Genomic DNA, 18,558 nt, shown 5'->3' with positions numbered 1-18,558 from the left:
AGAAAACATATCAACTCCAAGTTGTGATTCCAAGTAGAAAAAGAATAACATATTTTTCTTGGAATAACAATATCATTCAACAAAATTCACGAATGATGACGAATCAAGATGGAATGTCAGAGAATGGGAAGAGAAAGGGAACCTCGGTGGAGAAAGGAGTGGATCTGCAAGAAGAGGCGAATCACTCCGTCTGCCTCTGAAGGGAAGAATATCCCACGAAGCCTGTCTGTTCTAACTGTATCCCTTGAGGCATCCTCCCTTTCTTTATTAATAGGCGGAGTTCCCGCCTATTCATCTTCTTGTGTACTGTCTGACCTGGCATGCATAATATTCCAATTTCTCTTCTTCTTCCTTTTCTCTTGGCCATTATGAGTAAAGCTCGTATCAGCTCAACAGAGGTTGACCTACTTACCAAAGGAATTACACGAGGTTTATACCATCAGCCGTATTCCATGCTGGGAATGTAGAACATCTACGTACCAGTTTTGGGGTGGAAGGGGTGTCAGCCATGTTATCATGTTTCTTGTTTTCTTTATATTTCATATTTCTGTTATTTCCTATTTTATCTCTTCCCCGTTTTAGTTATTTCCGTTTTCAGACTAATGGCCCTAATTATTAGCTCAATAAATGTACCCATGACCTGGTATTTAACCCAGGATCATTAACGAAGATGTGTGTAGTTATTGTCTAACACCAGTCTTGGTTTCCCATACGGTTTCTACCAAAGTTATCTGAAGACATCTATCTCCATTGAACATAGCTTCCAGTCATTCTAATTAGTGTATTATCCCCATAAATGAAGGAGAAAACATAATTCTTTGATAGCGTGTAAATTAAATGAATGAAAAACAATGCACATGTAAAAGAGGGTTAAGATAGTAATGTTGATGCTTTTCAGGAAATCAGGAAAGATCATCCAGCTCAGAAAAAAGAAAAGGAAGAAGAAGAGAAAGTAAAAGAAGGGTAGAAAAAAGACAAATGGGAGAAGTGACAAAAATAAGAAGAGCAAAAAAATGAAGAAGATGAAGCTCAAGAATAAGAAAAAGAAGATAAGTATGAATAGAAGAAAAGGAACAGGGAAGAAAGAAGGAAATAAGATGATAAACCAGAAGAAGAGAATAAGGAAAAGACGAGGTAGCAAAAGCATAGAAACAAGAAGCAGAAGCAGATGAAGAAAAATAGGAAGCATAGAACAATGTGAAGACGGGGAAAATAAGAAGAATAAAAAAGAGCAAGAAGAATAAGAATAATAAGAGAAGACTAAAGAAGATGAAAATAAGAAAACAACTAGAAACAAGAAGCAGAGAATCGAGACAATAAAATTAAAAAAATAAAAGAAGAAAGAAGATGAGGTAAAAGGTGAAAAAGAAGATGGATAAGAATAACAAGTAGAACAATGCCATGAAGAGAAATCAGAGGAGAAGAAGATAAAGCATCCAGATGATGTTTGGAAAGGAGTGGAAGGATAAGTAGGAGAATAATAATAATAATAGTAATAATAATAAGGGAGGACGAAGATAATGAAGATGAAAAATGAAATAATGAGAAGGAGAAAAATAAAGAATATAATGAAGAAGATTCAGAGAAAGAAGAATATAAAAAAGGGCACCAATAGAAAGAAGAAAATGAAGAAGATGTAGAGGAAGCAGCAGATCAAGACAAGGTAGAAGAAGCATACAAAGAAGATGAAAAGAAAATCCCAGACGAGTACAATAAGAATAATAATAATGAATAATAAGAGGGGGGAAAGGATAAGAATAAGTAGAATCAGGAAAAGAATGAAAAGAAGAACAAGAACAGGAGTAGCAATAAGATTGTAAATCACTTTGCTTTTGCATGTATTCATATGCTTCAATTCTAAGTATCTCATGTGCATTATAAGGATTATATTTTAAACATCGAACGAGATATGGAATTTGCAATCGGTTTCCAGCTGACGTATATTTCTAGCACCACAGTCATCAATCCACATCCATCCATATTCATCTATTGATCCATCATCATCGTTCATGTGTTCCGTTTATTTATCATCCATTGCCCATGTCTCCGCTGATATGTCTGAACATTCATATTTAAGGTATAGTTCACATTAGAAAACCTTTCACTTTATCCAAAAGATTATACTTTTTATATTATTATTTTATAAAAGGAAGCTAATCATGTCATTTGGTGAGATTTAGGTGATTTACTCATTTTTGTAATAAGTCACTCAGACATCTACGAAAAACATATCAGAATGCCCCTCGTGGAGGTATATCGCAAAGTCAAATATGAAAGGACATAGAGATAAATATGCATTTCAAACATTAAAAGAAAATGAAAAACTTGATCTGATAATTGAAATCGATATCAAATAATGCTAAATATGATGGTAAAGGCATTTGATTAATAATGTCCAATTTTGTGTCCTAGATAAAATTCAAAATCTTTCGAAAACCTTCAGAAACTCATGGTCAACCATTGAAAGCTGTGGATACTATTTTAGGTAGTCAAACCAATGCAGTTTAGTATTAACCAAAATTCAATTCCCTCAATAACAAAAACATGGTGAACATCAAAATGATTCAATATACCAAAATCTAACTGTTAAACATTCATCAAAATTTAAGATATGAATGTCCTTTGCATTTTCTTTCACTCAATTCGACATAGTCACCTCAATTTAGTTTCAAGAGTTTAACTCTAAGCTCCACTTTAGCATCATTTCTGGTTACCAATCAATTTATAATCAGATTTGTCTGTCTCTTAAATAACTAATAATTATCAAATCCCAAACGTCAGTTCACGTCAATGATCTAATTCAAGTCAATATTGAGTTTTTTGTTAACTAATTCTCAATATCAGAGATATTTCTGAATATCATCTTTCTGGTGTCCGTTGTAGAAATTAGTACAAAATTATAAACAGTTTCAATTTGGTATAGCGTAGTAACGAATGATAATTACTGTTGTTCTTTATTCTGCATTCTTCTCTACCTTCTCTAATTGGTGTTTTCATGATCTTTATCTTGATCTCTATGAAAGGACATAGAGAGGAGAGCACCAACCCACAACCCACTTCTCATCTCGCCAAATGGCGATCTTCGTATATTCCAAAAATCTCAATAAACAATAAATACTATAAAGGAAAACTAAGTAGAGTTACTTAGCCGGCCTTACTCGGCTTGCTCTTCTTGTTCATCTTCTTATTCTTCTTGCCCATCTTGTTCTTCTTTGCATCGCGGCCAGAGCCGCGGCCCCGGACATCCTTCTTCATACGCCTGTCCACAAGCCTCTTCCCCTTGCCTGGCCTGACCTGGACTCCCTTCTTGGCCACCACCAATTCCTTCTTCTCTCGCTTCGGCGTCGCCTTTCTGTACACCGACTCGATCATCTTCCTCTTCGATCTGTCAGAAACATCAGCCATGTCCGAGATGGAGTTTGCTTTCTGCCGCGCCTTGTCCAGCTTCTTCATGGCCACCCTCTTCTTCCTTGCCTTTGCCTCCGCCACCTTCTTCGCCGGTCGGGCGTCGATTTCCTTGAACTGGGCTCTCATGGCAGCCACCTCCTCCTTCGTCACCGGCTTCATCGGCTGGCGGTGCCGTCTTTCTTCTTCCAGAAACCACACCGGCAGGCCCTCATCGTCAAATATGTACTTGTTGTATCCATCATCGATGATTTGATCACGGGTCTTCTTCCTCAGCATCTTCTTCGCGCAGGCCAATGTTTCAGCCTTCTCGTCCTCGTCCAGATCCGTCTCTGACTCGTCCGAGGAGGACGAAGATGACCCTTGAACAGGCTCGGCCGGCACGATCTCAAAATCCATTCGTCGGTCCGTAGAATTTGGAGGGTTTGAAGTTGGGGCACTGAGTCTGGGGTCTTCTTCTCCGTCGCTTTCACTGGAGAAGGCAGCGTCTTGGCCGGCCTCAGAGAACACGTCTTGGCTGAACCACCTCTCAGTCAGCTCGTCCCTCGTTGGCTGCTCATCCACATGAAGAGGTACCAATAGGGGGTTTGGGTCAGCGTTGACCTTGCCACCGTCTGATTCAACGTCAGAGTGCATCAGATCCACGTCTTCTTCATCAGCCTGTCAGATGAGAGAGAAATACAAGTTTCTTTATTCCTTGATTATTGGGATTGATTTTGTGAATAATGAAGAATGGAAGGGGAGAATATAAAAAAAAGAGGCATCAGACTCTGTCTCTCATTTTTAGAAAGAAATAATTGCAGGTAATAACAATGATTGAAATCGTGGAACGTGTATTGAAAACCCCGAGCTCGATAACTTTCAAATTGTTGGACTAGTTTCGAAAAATCTCAAATAAATGTAGAAAGCTGCATGTAAGTTGAAAACATCCACCTCCGATATCAATCACTAAGTTATTGGCATTGTTTCCTTGCAAAAAATATCGAAATGACAAAAACTAAAAACCATGCACACAGAAAGTCTCAAGATCCCGAGAATATTGATTATCGGCATAATTTATGCGAGTAATTAATACAGTAAATGTGGCAGGTCAATAGAAAACATCAGACTCCTTCAATGTTTCTTATGTCGGGAACTTTTTTCTTTGAAACATCAAACTTGAAAATCGTTCATTCCTTCTTATTTCCGGAACTAAACTAAATGTCAGAAAAATAAAAATAGGAAAATGGCATGTAAACAGAAAATCTCAACCTCCCTCAATTTTAGGATAATGACATTATAACTGCTAATAATGAATACAGGAAAAGTGGCACCGAAAAGATAATCTCGAGCTTTTTTATTACTCAATTACTTCTTGGCATAGTTATCCGACTTGGAATTAATTCAAATGACTAAAACTGAAAATGACGCATGAATGGAAAATATCAAGCTCATTTGCTCCTTCATCTTCATCCTCGTTTCTTCTAAAACTATAAACATCAAAAAGCAGCCTGCAAATTGAATACCTCTAAGAGCTCATTGTCAAAATCAGAGGTCATCTTCTTTCCCTTCTTCTGGGGCTTGATTGAGCCACCTCTTCTGGTAACATATCGCTCGTAAGCAAGGTCCAGCAGATCCTCCAGCTGCTCATCGTATCTGGAGAAACACAGTATGGATAAGGGTTTGGCTTACACAAGGATTGACAAAAGCGGACAATTACGACTCATCATCATCATCAACATCCTCATTATTGGTTCATGTAAAGCATGGATGTAGATGATAGTGATGAATTCGTCATCCATTAGCAGACATAAAATATTTTTCACAGCAAGTTTCATAAGGTCATGAAGGACGATGAGTCATGAACCAAGTTTCATAAGTTTCATAAAGGTCATCATCATCGCCCTTACCATCCAGACATTGATCACGCTTATGCCATCGTCATGTCCCACTCATTCATGGCTTATGATGACGTTGACATTATCAATAGATTCAAGAGTAAAAATAACAATTATTTGACTGACCTTCTCCGTTCTTCATCTGAATCACTCTCGGCAGGATCCTGGGTCGTGGCTTCCTCCTCTTCTTCATCACTGTCCTTAAGGTCACCGTTCTCAACGTTAATCTCAGAGGAATCCAGCGCTTCCAAGCTTTTCTTCCCCTACTTATAAAAATAGGGCAGAATTCCATGCAAAATCAGACATTAGCTCGATACAAAGATATTAATGAGAAGAGGGCAGGAGTAGAGCCCAAACCGTGACGACAGAGAGAGAAAACAACTCATTGTCCACATAGCTGTCTAATGTGGCATCAATGTGCATTCCAGTAGCTTTCCGCACCTTGTCCTGCATGATCAATCCATCATCCCACCACACAGTTAATGTACAAGAAAAAATAAGGTCAAACCAAGACTCTGACAAGATCCCCAACCACAGGGAACTGTTTCCATTTTCATTAAGTGCTGTTTTTTGATTTAAATGCCTAAAGCCCTAAACAAAAGAAGGCAGTCAATAATGATTAGGTGACGATTTTAAAAGTGCATGACAGTAAAAAATGATATAAATTGGCATGTACCGCAGTGTACCTATAAGCTTTTACTTCTATGATTACCTCTTTCCTTCCCCGCCAGAAACCTATTCTAAAGCTGGATTTGGGATTGTAAAAGATGTAGAAAAGCGTATTTGTGGACGATATAGAGAAGCGTCATCGTCATCCAGACCACAGAAGAATGACGATGACGATTTTTTCATCATCTCTGAAGCTGGATTAACAGTGACAAGAGGGGATGATGAGATGAAATCTTCATGGTCGCCCAGCCAGCGGACAAGAGATGACGACAATGACGATTTCGTCATCATCATCGACACCGCAGCCCACGTGAATAACGGCAAGGCATTGTAAGAGGTGGCAAACACTATTCAAAGATCTCTATCAGCCTCCACAAGAGAATTATTTATAAAGAAAGAAAGGATGAAGAGAAACAGTGAAATCAAACCAAACCTTTGCGCGTCGCTTGGAAAGGAGCTTTTTCCTCCTCTTCTTCTTCCGCTCCAGAGCATTTGCCAGCTCTTCCATTTCATTAAGCATTTGGTCTTCATCATTGCCCTCGGCCTTCTTCTCTGCTTCAGTAACTTCGTCAGATGTTTTTTCCGACGATAAATCCTTCCTTATCTTCATTCGCCATCTACAATAATCAACGTTATTTACTCAAGGTGTTGAAGAGGATAGAGATGTCAAAGAAATCCAAAGTTTAACATGAGATTATGTTAAGTAGGAGAAAATACCTTAATAAATGTTTAAAGCTATGCTTATCCAAAACATTGAGATCTTCACATAGAAGTTTAACCTGCGATGAAACATAGATTGTTGTAACTACATCTGCAGGAAAAAAGTATGAACTAACAATGACCAGAAACAATGATTACCTCCTCAGTTGTTAATTCATTGTCCTTGATAGAATCACAGGCAGGGTCATCAAAGGATATCACGTTTACAGTGCCCAGAAATTCCAGCGGCGATTCTGAGAAAATAAAATCCGACGCCAGGCCCACTTTTCTTAGGGTAGTTACTCCATCTTCGTATCTGTTTCAAGACAGAAAATAGCTTTAATATTTCAGGAAACTAATGAACATATTCAATCAAAGCAGATAATTGGGGAAAACGGATCTAATTTTACATTTTAAAATATGGGCATCATTTGAATTCATTAATTGTGGTCTACAGCCCCCTGACGCCACAAATTTGACGACTAGAATCGATGGATAAAAAGCATATGGCAAACAGAGATGTTAAGGATTTGAAAGAAGTGATTTCAGTCTTCATATTCGGTTACAGAATAATGTCCGTTCATCTTGCTTTGTTCCTATTATTCTGTGAATGGAATTCTGAAATATAAATAACATAAAAGAGGAGTAAAAGGCGAACGTGAAATGATTATGTAGGGATAGTCAATGTTTAAAACCCAAGAAAATCAGATGAAAATTGATTATTAGCTTTAGCTGCCAAATATTTATGGGTAGATGATTGATTCATCCGATTGCAAGCACATAATCTGCAATTAATTTAAAGATTAAACAGTTCCTTCAAGCATGAAATCCATATATTCTTTAACCCATTCGTCATATCCAATTTTACGGACGAGAAATAAGTTATACCCCAAGAAACACAGAAACATCAAAACTTACAATATATTCCTCCGATAAGTAGTTTAGGCATAAAATCGACATAATTCTTTTGACACAGTTAAACAACCATAAAGAGTGCTTACCCATCACGATGTCGTTTTCTCTTTGCTTTATCAAAAACATCCACAGCCTGCGACGAACAAGTGGAATCTCTCAGTTAGTGAAACAGTTGTGATTTGGCGCTCGACAATGTCGATGTCATTGTCATAAATCCTTATTGGCTTTGACCAACTTTAGGGTGGTAGACGACGATGAAAAAAATAGGCAAGGTTATGTTTGAACGTTGACATTGATGCGGTATTACTGGTGGTAGACGCTGATAGTAAACTTAGAAAAATTCTAATTAAAAATCATCAACCCCGTCGATCGGCAAACCATCAGCCGACGTTTATGTCAGCATCAATGTCACACCAGTCCACGCTGTTAGCACATGATGAACCCTAATTGTCCACATGGGTCAGATTGTGCATAAACTGTCATAATTACCTTTGCCGGGGTTCCTGAACTTTGGAAAAGGTGCTTGACATCAAGCAGACGGGGGTCTATCTTCCCAGGGGCCTTGTATCTCAGGCCCACAATATATATCTCCGCAGAGGAAGAACGACTGGCAATCGGCTTCGTAACCTCCACTTTTTCAAACAACTGATGAACAGAGTGCAACATTCATAAGAGTAGACATAATTGAAAAAAAACCAAAAAAACAGGAAAATGCTTACCTGTTTAAGGCCATAGAGAACAGCATTGTAATCTTGCGACCTGAAAACCTATCAAAACAAGAAAAACCTGCTTCAATGAAAACACAAAACTCTTCCTTGAAAGCCTGAGTCATGAAAGTGCATCACAAAATCAAGAGATCAAACCTCATCAACGATGAAATAAGAAGATTTGGGGGAGAACAGAAAAGGCCAAGAATCTAGTTTGATAATGCAGAAGAAGAAGAAGAAGAAGAAGAAGAAGACCCTTTGGGGCAAAGAAACAGCTTCAATGAAAGTACAAAACTCTTCCTTGAAAGCCAGAATCATGAAGTCATCACAAAATGAAGAAAACTACGGATGAAGCCTGATAAAAGATCAAAGGAGAAAATTTGGGGGAGAATAGAAAAGGCCAAGAATCTAGTTTGATAATGCAGAAGAAGAAGAAGAAGAAGAAGAAGACCCTTTGGGGCAAAGAAACAGCTTCAATGAAAGTACAAAACTCTTCCTTGAAAGCCAGAATCATGAAGTCATCACAAAATGAAGAAAACTACGGATGAAGCCTGATAAAAGATCAAAGGAGAAAATTTGGGGGAGAATAGAAAAGGCCAAGAATCTAGTTTGATAACGCAGAAGAAGAAGAAGAACACCCTTTGGGGCAAAGAAACAGCTTCAATGAAAGCACAAAACTCTTCCTTGAAAGACAGAATCATGAATCCATCACAAAATCAAAAAAAAAAAAACGGATGAAGCCTAATAAAAGATGAAAGAAGAAGATCTGGGGGAGAATAAAAAAGGCCAAGAATCTATCTTGATAATGAAAAAGAAGGAGAACACGCTTTGGGACAAGGAATCATAATTAAAAAACCAGAACAAAGGACAAATCACGAAATAAATAAATGGGTATCAATTAAAGATAGAGGAACAAAATCTTGGGAGGAAAGGATCGTAAAAAGCAGCATACTTTGGTAACGAAGATGCCCTTCGGGGCGAGGAACTCGGTGGCGAGCTTCAAGGCGTCGATAACCAAGGCGGACTGCGCGGTGGCTTCCTGCGCCCACGCCCCACCAACATTGGGCGACCCATCGTGCAAAACAACGTCGAAAGCGACGCAGCCCCCCCCCCGGCTGCCATCAGCCATGGCCTTCTTGACAGCGGCCCGGCAGCGGGGAGTGGTGATGTCCTCGACGAGGGAGAGAGCGCCGCGGATGGGGCGGATGGGGAAGAGGTCGATGCCGAGGACGAAAGCGCCGACGGGGGCACGGCCGACGGCGACCTGAAGCCATCCGCCGGGCGCAGCGCAGAGGTCGAGCACGCTGCGGGCATTGCGGAGGAATCCGAACTTGTCGTCGAGCTGGAGGAGCTTGAAGGCGGCTCGAGAGCGGTAGCCCTGCTCCTTGGCGAGGTGGTAGAACTTGTCCAGGCGATCCTTCCCCTTCGCCTTCTTCCCCATGGCCGGCCTGCTCGACGACGACTGCCAGCGGCGGCAGAGAAGAAGACCTAACCTGGCAAAAACCCCCCTTTGAATGGGTTTTGAGTGGGTTTTAGGGCTTTTATATTGGATTGGGCCAACACAAGAGCCCAGCCAAGGCAGGAAGCCCAGCTAGGGTTTTTTTCTTTTGTTCATTCCCTCCAGTATGCAAGTATCAGTTTTGAATATATATTGTAGAACATTATTAAACCAATTTTTTAAAAACTTGTTTACTTGTTTTGATATTTTTCATGGTCACTAACAACTTTAATTCTTTGAAGATTGATAAATCACAGCCTATCCTGGGTTGAGTCCTAGGATTTGGCAACGGACTTGAGAAGCCACCTATGTATGTCTTACTATGGATGTTGGCACATAGTTAGTCGATGCTTATTCCTCAGATACTGTCATTGTTTCTTCTCTGAGAAAAGTAGTTCAGGATCCATGGGACTTCTACCTTCACTCGGCATTGCTCTATCTCAAACTTTTGCCCATTTTTTAAAATTTCTAACTACTGCCACATGTAAGAGTTTGGGTCGCGTCTTAGTCCCATTGTGGCTAATCATCCTCTTGGACCAGAAAATATCATTATCTTGGTAAGCTACTACTGCACCAACTATTCTACTCTTCTCCCCCCATTTGCCATCTTTTGTTTTCTTTGTACCATTTGTTATCATTAGTCATTCGTCAGCTCGGGATGATTGAAGACTAATGTCAAAAATGACTTTGTATGGCCATCCACCCACCGGATTGAATGACGAAGGATGAAGGACTGGGATGAAACAAATGATGGTCCATCATTTATGATTAAATCCTAACTTGATGTAGTTTGGGACATGTACTATGTATCCACAACCGCTATGTGGCATCATCATTGACAAAATTTTTGGGGTAATGCAACTAAATTACGGTTGGATTCTAAAGGCCTCGATATGGATGAACACAAGGATTACATGCCACAAAAGACTCATAACGCAATCATAGTGGCTAAACAAAACATTGAAACGAAGAAAATGTGCATGGATCGCAATCATGATTTCTTGGATCTCGAAGCGAGACAAGTCAAATTGCTCAAGTGTGTAGCCTCTAGACTTATACATGCAATCCTCGGCACATCAAATCTCCTCCTTCACCTTTGCAAACTCCGTTTACCCTCCGTCATCGTCATTATGACGTCTCGATCATATCGAGAGTGGAGAGGAGCTGTAGATAGAAGGGAGAACGATAAGTCCAAATTTAGGGGTTTTATGTCGTTCTTTTGATTCAGACTTAACCAACAATATTTATGAAATTTCCACTTAAATACTCTATAATTAATATAGTTTTATATAACGGGTCGATCCACAGAGAGCCAGAAATTTAATTTCACAAATTTTTTATCAAACTTGGGATAAATAAAATGATTTTAAAAGTGAAAAATATAATTTTTGGGATTTTTATGGATTTTTAGGTATTTTATATAGTTTCCTATGATTTAAATTGAAGCAGAAACACAAAGAAATACACTAAAATATTTTTACACTAATTTTCCTAATTTTTCTTAACAAAAAAATAAAAAATAAATATTATTAGAAATTTCTGGAATTTAAGTTACACCAAAAACCACTAGAAATATTAAAAATAAGGGTTAGAGATTTTTTAAAATTTTTTAGATATTAAAATGACTGTAATTTATGATTTTTCTGGATTTTTTAATTTTTTCAGAATTTTTAAATGTAGAAAATAATTTTTCTATTTTTGTGATTTTTACTGATTTTTGAATAATTTTAAATACTAAAAATATAAAATTTCCCCATTCCGGCGATCGCCGGCCGTGGCGGCGTTAGCGGAGTGGCGGCGGCGATGGTGGCAGCGGACCAGATGGGTCAGCGGGCCTGGTGTGGCCTGTATAGGGGTGGCCTTAGTGTTTCAGCCCATTACAGTTCAGCCTGATTTGGCTCAGTGAAGACTTAGTCAAATGGGCTTAAACCCTATTAGGCTTAACCCAATTGTCAGGACTTGGCCGATTTGGCAAAGTCATGCACAGGGCTACCTTGTGCCCTGTGGTCGTATGCACTGCCTGCGCGTGGACCGGGGGCAGAGGGCTGTCCCTGCCGTACAAGCACCGCACGGCACCGAATGGCAGCGCATGGTGGCGACTAGAAGAGGGAAAATTTGAGTTTTGAAAGAATAAAAAGTGATATTTAATGCAATTTTTTTTTAATTCGAAGTGGGGAATGCTCGAGGATATAGAGAGAGATAGGGAGATATTTTAGAGGAAGAAATAAACGTGTTTAGAGAGATAAAATGTCAAAATAAGAGGATAGAGAGAGAGAAAATGAAGAGATAAAGAGAGAAAATGAAGAAATAGTTTGGAGAGAGTTTGAGAGGGAATTTGAAGGTGTAAATGAAGGAGATATTTTATGAAATTTTGAGTGTATGAACTAGTGATATGGACGAAGGTGTAGATAGTGAAAACACCAATTCTAAGGAGAGAAAAGGCTGAAATGAGGAGATAGAGAGAAAAGGAAGAGAGAGTATAAAAGGAGTTTGAGATAGAATTCGAAGGTGCAAATGAAGAAGCTTTTTCATCAAATTTTTAGGGGATTAACTAGGGATATGGATGAAGGTCTAGTGAGAGAAATAACTGATTCTAGAGAGATAAATTAGAGAAAATGAGTGTTTAGAGTGAAAAAATAATAGGTTATAAGGGTAAATGGATGGATAAGGATGAGGAGAATAGAAATCTAAGTTCCTAAAACCTCAATGCAAGTTTACTAAGCCCTCAATGATTCCTTTGAAGTCTGTATCCTTATTTTGGCCAGGATCAGGCATTTTTTAATGTAAACAAGAGATGGGATTAAGAGAAAACTTCAATAAACTTACATTAAGCAGGTTGAACAACTTGGATTCTGAAAAATGCCTTGTCGTGCTGGCCAACCACTTTCTAGAGCACGTCCAAAAAGTCTATTTTTACATTAGGAAAATTACTAAAATACCTTTTTGGGCATTTTCTATTCTCTTTTCTTGCCATTTTAACTCTTTTCTCCATTGGTTGAGAGCTTTCCCTTGTAATCTGTAGCTTCTTTCTTTATAATGCTTTTGAGGGCCCAATGGACAGGTCAGGTAGTGGCTCATCTTCCTCATATTTCTCTTTTGAAAGTCCACAACTCTACTTATCCTTTCAAGCCCCTCTGTAGAATCACTAAGCTCACAAAAATTCTCCAACTCTTTAAGAGTTACCATCTTCTCATTCTTGTAAATTTCTGCACATGTGAAACTATAGAATACTCATCAGTACTACAATTTCTCGACTTCAAAGAAGTCAAAGAGTTTAGTAAAAAATAACCATAATGTGGAAAAATTATAATTTATGGCTAGTGCATAAATATTTAGTTAATTCGAGTGATAACATGATAAATTCTGAATTAATAATAACAAAACATCTAAAATGTATGAAAATATACATGCATTTATCATGTTCTCAGAGAAGAAGGGAAGGCCCCTGAACAATATTGACTTGGTGAATTTCATTCATGCCTTCTCCTATTTATACTAAGTTGGTATTTTTCATAAAAATCCCCAAAACTTAAGTATATCTTCCGATATGGAAAGATCATTTGTGTGACCCTCTAAGCCCATGTATATCTCTAGTTAACAACCCTAGCGGTGCCATAACCTTTATTGGCCTTCTAAATTAATTAACTATATCATCATATAGAATAATTAAAGTATGATCAATTCAACCGAATTGAAAGGTTGACTCTCCAACATGTGGGGTGCCAAGTTACACCCCGTGCTCTAGAAGATAAAAATAAACATGTCTCGACTCACTCAAAGAACCTGTCCGTCATCATTTATAATGTATGTATATTCCCTCATCCACTTGACGCTCTTGGGATGATTTAGGGTATGGTCAACTGCCAAATCCCAATCCATCATCTGAGTTAGTGCCAATACGTTAAAAAATCATCAGAGAACTCTTCTCCGATATTTCACTGCCTTGGCCAAAGACTTCATCGCATCATCTTCCTTGAGCTGTCACCTCTTATACCGAGGGTGGGTGATCCCATCTTAAACACTCCATTGTCTTCATAAACTTATTGATGCACCCAAACTAAGACTAATTAGAATCCCATGATTAGGGACACGTAGGTCATAGTCAAAGTACAAATGTCCATCCACTAGACGTCTTTGGTGTCTCAAGTCTAAGGACCACTTACAGAACAGTAATGTGAATCAACATGATTGACAGTTTGGTATTATGCCATTCAGGGATTTTTGTGGATTAATTCAGTGAACTCTTTCCACTAAATAATAACCACTATATTTCCATAGTTTCTCCACACTAATGGCTACGCGAATGACCATACTCATCATATGAGTGAGGCTAGATAGTGTGATTATATCCGGATACTTCGATGTCCTTCTTGAGTATCCTTCAAATAGATCAAGGACACCAAAACCCAACGGTATCAAGACTAATTATCAATGACCATTAGTTTTTGTAGGTACATTAGTATATGTATGTATCAATTCCAAGACATTTGAAGCTCGAAGGGATCCTTTTCTCTTAGGTTTTGTTTGTTCACTTGATAGGTTTCTTGCAAGTGGCAATACCCTTATCATCAAAGGGATATATAATGCCATCTAAAAAAAGTAGATCAAGTCTCTAATGAGAAATTTTATTTGTTAACTTCCTATTTGATCCTTTTGCTCAAGTGTGCAAATTTCATTAGATGCGACATCTACATTAAGTATATAGTGGTTTCTATCACTCAATACAAACCCCATACCATTTATAATCAATTCATAAAACATACTAACTTTACTATTTCCAAACATACAAGTATAACCAAATTTGTTCAAAATAGAAGCATAAGTTAAATTCCCTCTAAATATTGTACAACAAAAGTTCCTATCAAGTCCAAATAAAAACATACTTTAACTATACCCTAATCATGTCTATTGCCTCCACTTGCGCTGAATTAGTGTTCCTCTAATTGAATATCTCACAATTGCGCAATTTATTTGATCTCTATGCATAAAATTTTGTGAAGTTCTAAACAGCCCACTTTTCTTGCAATGGAAACAAGTCATGAATTTATCCGGATTTTGTTGCTTATTTTGATGTAGTCCATTTGCATCTTGCTTTGGTTTTGCCTGTTTCTTCATTTCTCCTTTAGAAGTTGTGATCAATTTAGTGGTTTCATGAAGCTATTGGGTACATAATGAAATGAAATCTTTACGACTATTTTTTTCTCACTAAACATTATATGCCTAATTGAAATGTTTATATTGTGTGGGAAGTGAATACATCTTAACATGCATGAGCATCTTTTCATACACATCCATGTCTGATTGCCAAGTTTAGTGGCAATATATGACATCTCCAAAATGTTCTCAAACATTACCCTTGCCATGAAAATTCATGGAAATCCAGTTGTAGGGAAATTCATGAATTTGAGACTCTTCATGAGTTGCAAAATTCTTTTCAATTCAGCTAGAAACACCCTTCCCGTGATACATTCACGAATAAGGCCTGCTTGATATGATTTGCTAATAATACATTGCATTGTCCTTGAACTCAAGCATTTTAATCTTTCCCATGCTTCTTAATTTACTTCATCAGATTCCTCTGGTTTTTCAGAGTTAATGACAAAATTAAGATGAGAGTATGCAAGGGCAAGTGTCACATCTTTCTACCATGTCTGAAAGTTGTTGGGATTCAAGATAGGAATTCTATTCCCCTTTATTGTGATGTGCTATCATATAACATCTATAAAATACAACAAGAAAGTAACATAAGGAACTTTATTGCAAATAAAGTAGAAACCCATTTCAAGACATTGGGCGCACCATTAATGTGCCAACTTTAGACAATAACATGAATTAAAAGTGATGTCTCGTTGTCAATATAACATATAAGTTCCCATCATCCTTGGAGTGACTCACTAATCACAAATAAAATTTACTAAGTAATTATACCATTTTATTTATCATTTGTGCACATTGTCTCATCTAGTAGTTGCCTACCTTTGGGTAAACTAGTAACATTTAAGATGTGTGCATGACATCCAATTTATAGAGAAAAAAATCTTGATAAGAGATCCCATTTAGAGAGATTTTTGTTTCCATAAAAATCTTGAACACTAGACAATGCACTAAAATTTTGTGTATTTTAATGTGTTAAATTATACCCATGCTTATCAATAACCTTTAGTGTTTATAACTCATAATGCTAAGCATAAACTGTTGTGCTTGCCTTGATTCAATTAATAATAGTTCATTTTCTTAGAAACCAGCTATAATATGTTTCTAGTGCTGATGAAGATTTAGCCCAGATGAAAGTCTGGCAATGATGGCCCTCTAGCACCTTTTTGTTGGGTTTTGTGCTTTGGTTCGTCCATGGAAAACATGTTTCTATGGATGCAGAAGCGAGTTGGTCGATTCACAATCAATCTTCAAAATGAAACATTGAATGTACCTTGTGGGGAACTCGTTCCACCCTTGACTTTGCCGCTCCGAGATCGTTCTGAAGCCGTTCACGTGTCCGACCTCCACAAGTATCCATGCAATTACTCGGCGCTTGGATCTCCATGTCTTCTTCTTCGACTCTTCTTGAAAATCTAGCATATTTCCTCATCATGAAGACACTCTCCCTTGGATGAGTGGAGAAGAGAATGGAGAAAGGGAGGGGCTCTCAAATCAGGTTTTTCTTCTTTATATTTCACTTAAGGTTTTTCTCAAAAACCCTACAAAGTAAAATGTATCCACCAATGCCCTTATGACCTTGTGTGTGTGACCCTCTAGGGTCATGCATCGTTCTAGTAATAACTTTAATGGCCCAATAACATTTATTGACCAACCTTATTAATTAAATATATCAACATATAGATTAATTAAATAAGGATCGATTTAACCCAATCGATAGGTTAAGTTTTCAGCCCGTGGGGTGCCAAGCTACACCTCGTGCTCTAGAAGATACCGAGTAGTCTCAAACTCTCTCATGGAACCTTTACCGTCATCGGTCACCGTAGATGTATAATCCATCATCCGCGTAAGACTCGAATGACTTAGGGTATGGTTTATCGTCAAACCCTAATCCGTCATTCGATTAGCACTGATGCATAACGGGAATCATTGGAGAATTCCTTCTCCAATATCCTCACTACCCTGGCCAGGGATTTTTCTGCATTGTCTTCCTCTAGTAGATCTCCTCTTATACCGAGGGTGGATGATCCCATCTTGATCACTCAATCATCCCCGTTAGCTTCTTACTACATCCGATCTATAACTTATTTGAATCCCATGATTAGAGGCTCGTAAGTCATAGTCAAAATGTAGTCATCCACTCACGAGATGTCCTTGGTGTCTCAGCTCAGTAGATCACTTATACAATCGTGACTTGAATCAACCTGATTGGCGTCTAGGTATAATACCATTCAGGGATTCATACGGATCAATTCAATGAACTCTTTCTCCAATGGGGGGCAGGGCACGGCGGGGTAGGGGAAGGGGGGAGGGGGGCGGCGGCGCGACGGGGTAGGGGAGGGGGCTTCAAAATTTTCGCACAACACAAAATTTTCGCAACGCACCGACCCCTGTGCGATGGGCGGTGCGGTGTGCGAAACTTGTGTGCGAAAGATCGCACAAACGCTTCGCACATGCGCTCAATCGCACGAGCGCGATCCGCTCGCACGGTTTGGCGCATGTCTAACACTAATAGCCACATGATCAGCTATACTTATCGTATAAGTAGGATTAGCTAGTGCAATTCTATCTGGATAATTTGATGTTCGTCACGACTATCCATCGAATAGGAATATATATAATACATGTTTAAAGACTAGTGATCATTGTATTATGATCTCATCATAATTCACTAAGTCATTACACATATTCATGGACTTCATTATAAACATCACACGGAATAATAATGAACGTAAATATTTTATTCAATAAACTTAAATAAACATAGTAATGTGATTGGCTTGACGGCCACATAATATCCATCACTTTTTAGGGTCATTATGCTATTTATGGTAATTTTAGCTTGTGGATGTGTATGGCCCTTGAATAGTCACTACCTTTAAGTGGTTACTACATCAAGACAATTATCATAAAGGATAGTAACCATCTCACGAGGGTTCCTGTCTAGACGGGTTTTCTATCATATTTCATCCACTCAGGATATATCTAACTAAAAAATGTTGTCACCACGGACAATAAAATGTTGTCACCTTTTGAAGAAGGGAAATCACTATCTTACTAAAGCACACCTTATCTAGCATATTTTAACCTTATGAAATTCTAATAATGATTTTGATCTTGCATGAATGTATTTCACCTGATGACAACATCAAATGTGTATAAGTTGAATTCGTGATGTCCAAATTTTATATGAGCAATAATGTACAACATATATAAGTGTGAGATGAAAATTATTGAACCCTAAGAAGAAATTTTAAGTAGGATCTAATACCACTTATTAGATCTGTAGGAGGCTTGCGCGGGTTCTTAAGTATGAAGAATATCACAAATGAATTATAAGACAGATCTCTTTCTTATAATTTGATGAATTGAAAGACTTTTAGTGACTTGGAGCGCATTTGGAGCTCAATTTGGATGGTAATTTCGACGATCCGGCACCGCATTCTTCCCCAAATTCAAGCATCAATTCATGGGAAATCGGATTGTTCTTTGCGCGGAATTCTTTCCAATCGATTCACAGTCACTCCTGGTACTTCTAGGTTCAATCTGAATTAATTTTACGCTTGATTTCATATTCAATTTTAGCAATTTTATAGTTTCTCTTACGTTCAAAGTTTCGCTTTAAATTTCGATT

General features: G+C 38.1%; 1 protein-coding gene across 1 annotated transcript; it reads right to left on the bottom strand.

The window, feature by feature from the left end:
* Positions 1 to 3,057: 3,057 nt before the first annotated feature.
* LOC144709268 (FtsJ-like methyltransferase family protein) lies at positions 3,058 to 9,787 on the bottom strand. The gene is made up of 11 exons (XM_078582757.1): positions 9,225 to 9,787; positions 8,285 to 8,332; positions 8,055 to 8,210; positions 7,652 to 7,698; positions 6,810 to 6,966; positions 6,669 to 6,730; positions 6,385 to 6,568; positions 5,640 to 5,729; positions 5,409 to 5,545; positions 4,911 to 5,040; positions 3,058 to 4,065 (listed from the first exon to the last, which is right to left on the bottom strand). Exons 1-11 carry the CDS (start codon positions 9,711 to 9,713, stop codon positions 3,145 to 3,147), a joined length of 2,421 nt encoding a protein of 806 aa, XP_078438883.1. The 5' UTR covers positions 9,714 to 9,787; the 3' UTR covers positions 3,058 to 3,144.
* Between the last annotated feature and the right edge of the window lie 8,771 nt (positions 9,788 to 18,558).

This window comes from Wolffia australiana, chromosome 11, assembly GCF_029677425.1.
Source record: "Wolffia australiana isolate 7733 chromosome 11, ASM2967742v1".
NCBI classification, from domain to species: domain Eukaryota; kingdom Viridiplantae; phylum Streptophyta; class Magnoliopsida; order Alismatales; family Araceae; genus Wolffia; species Wolffia australiana.
Note: the sequence above shows the minus strand (reverse complement) of the source record. Positions and strands in the feature narration are given on the sequence as shown.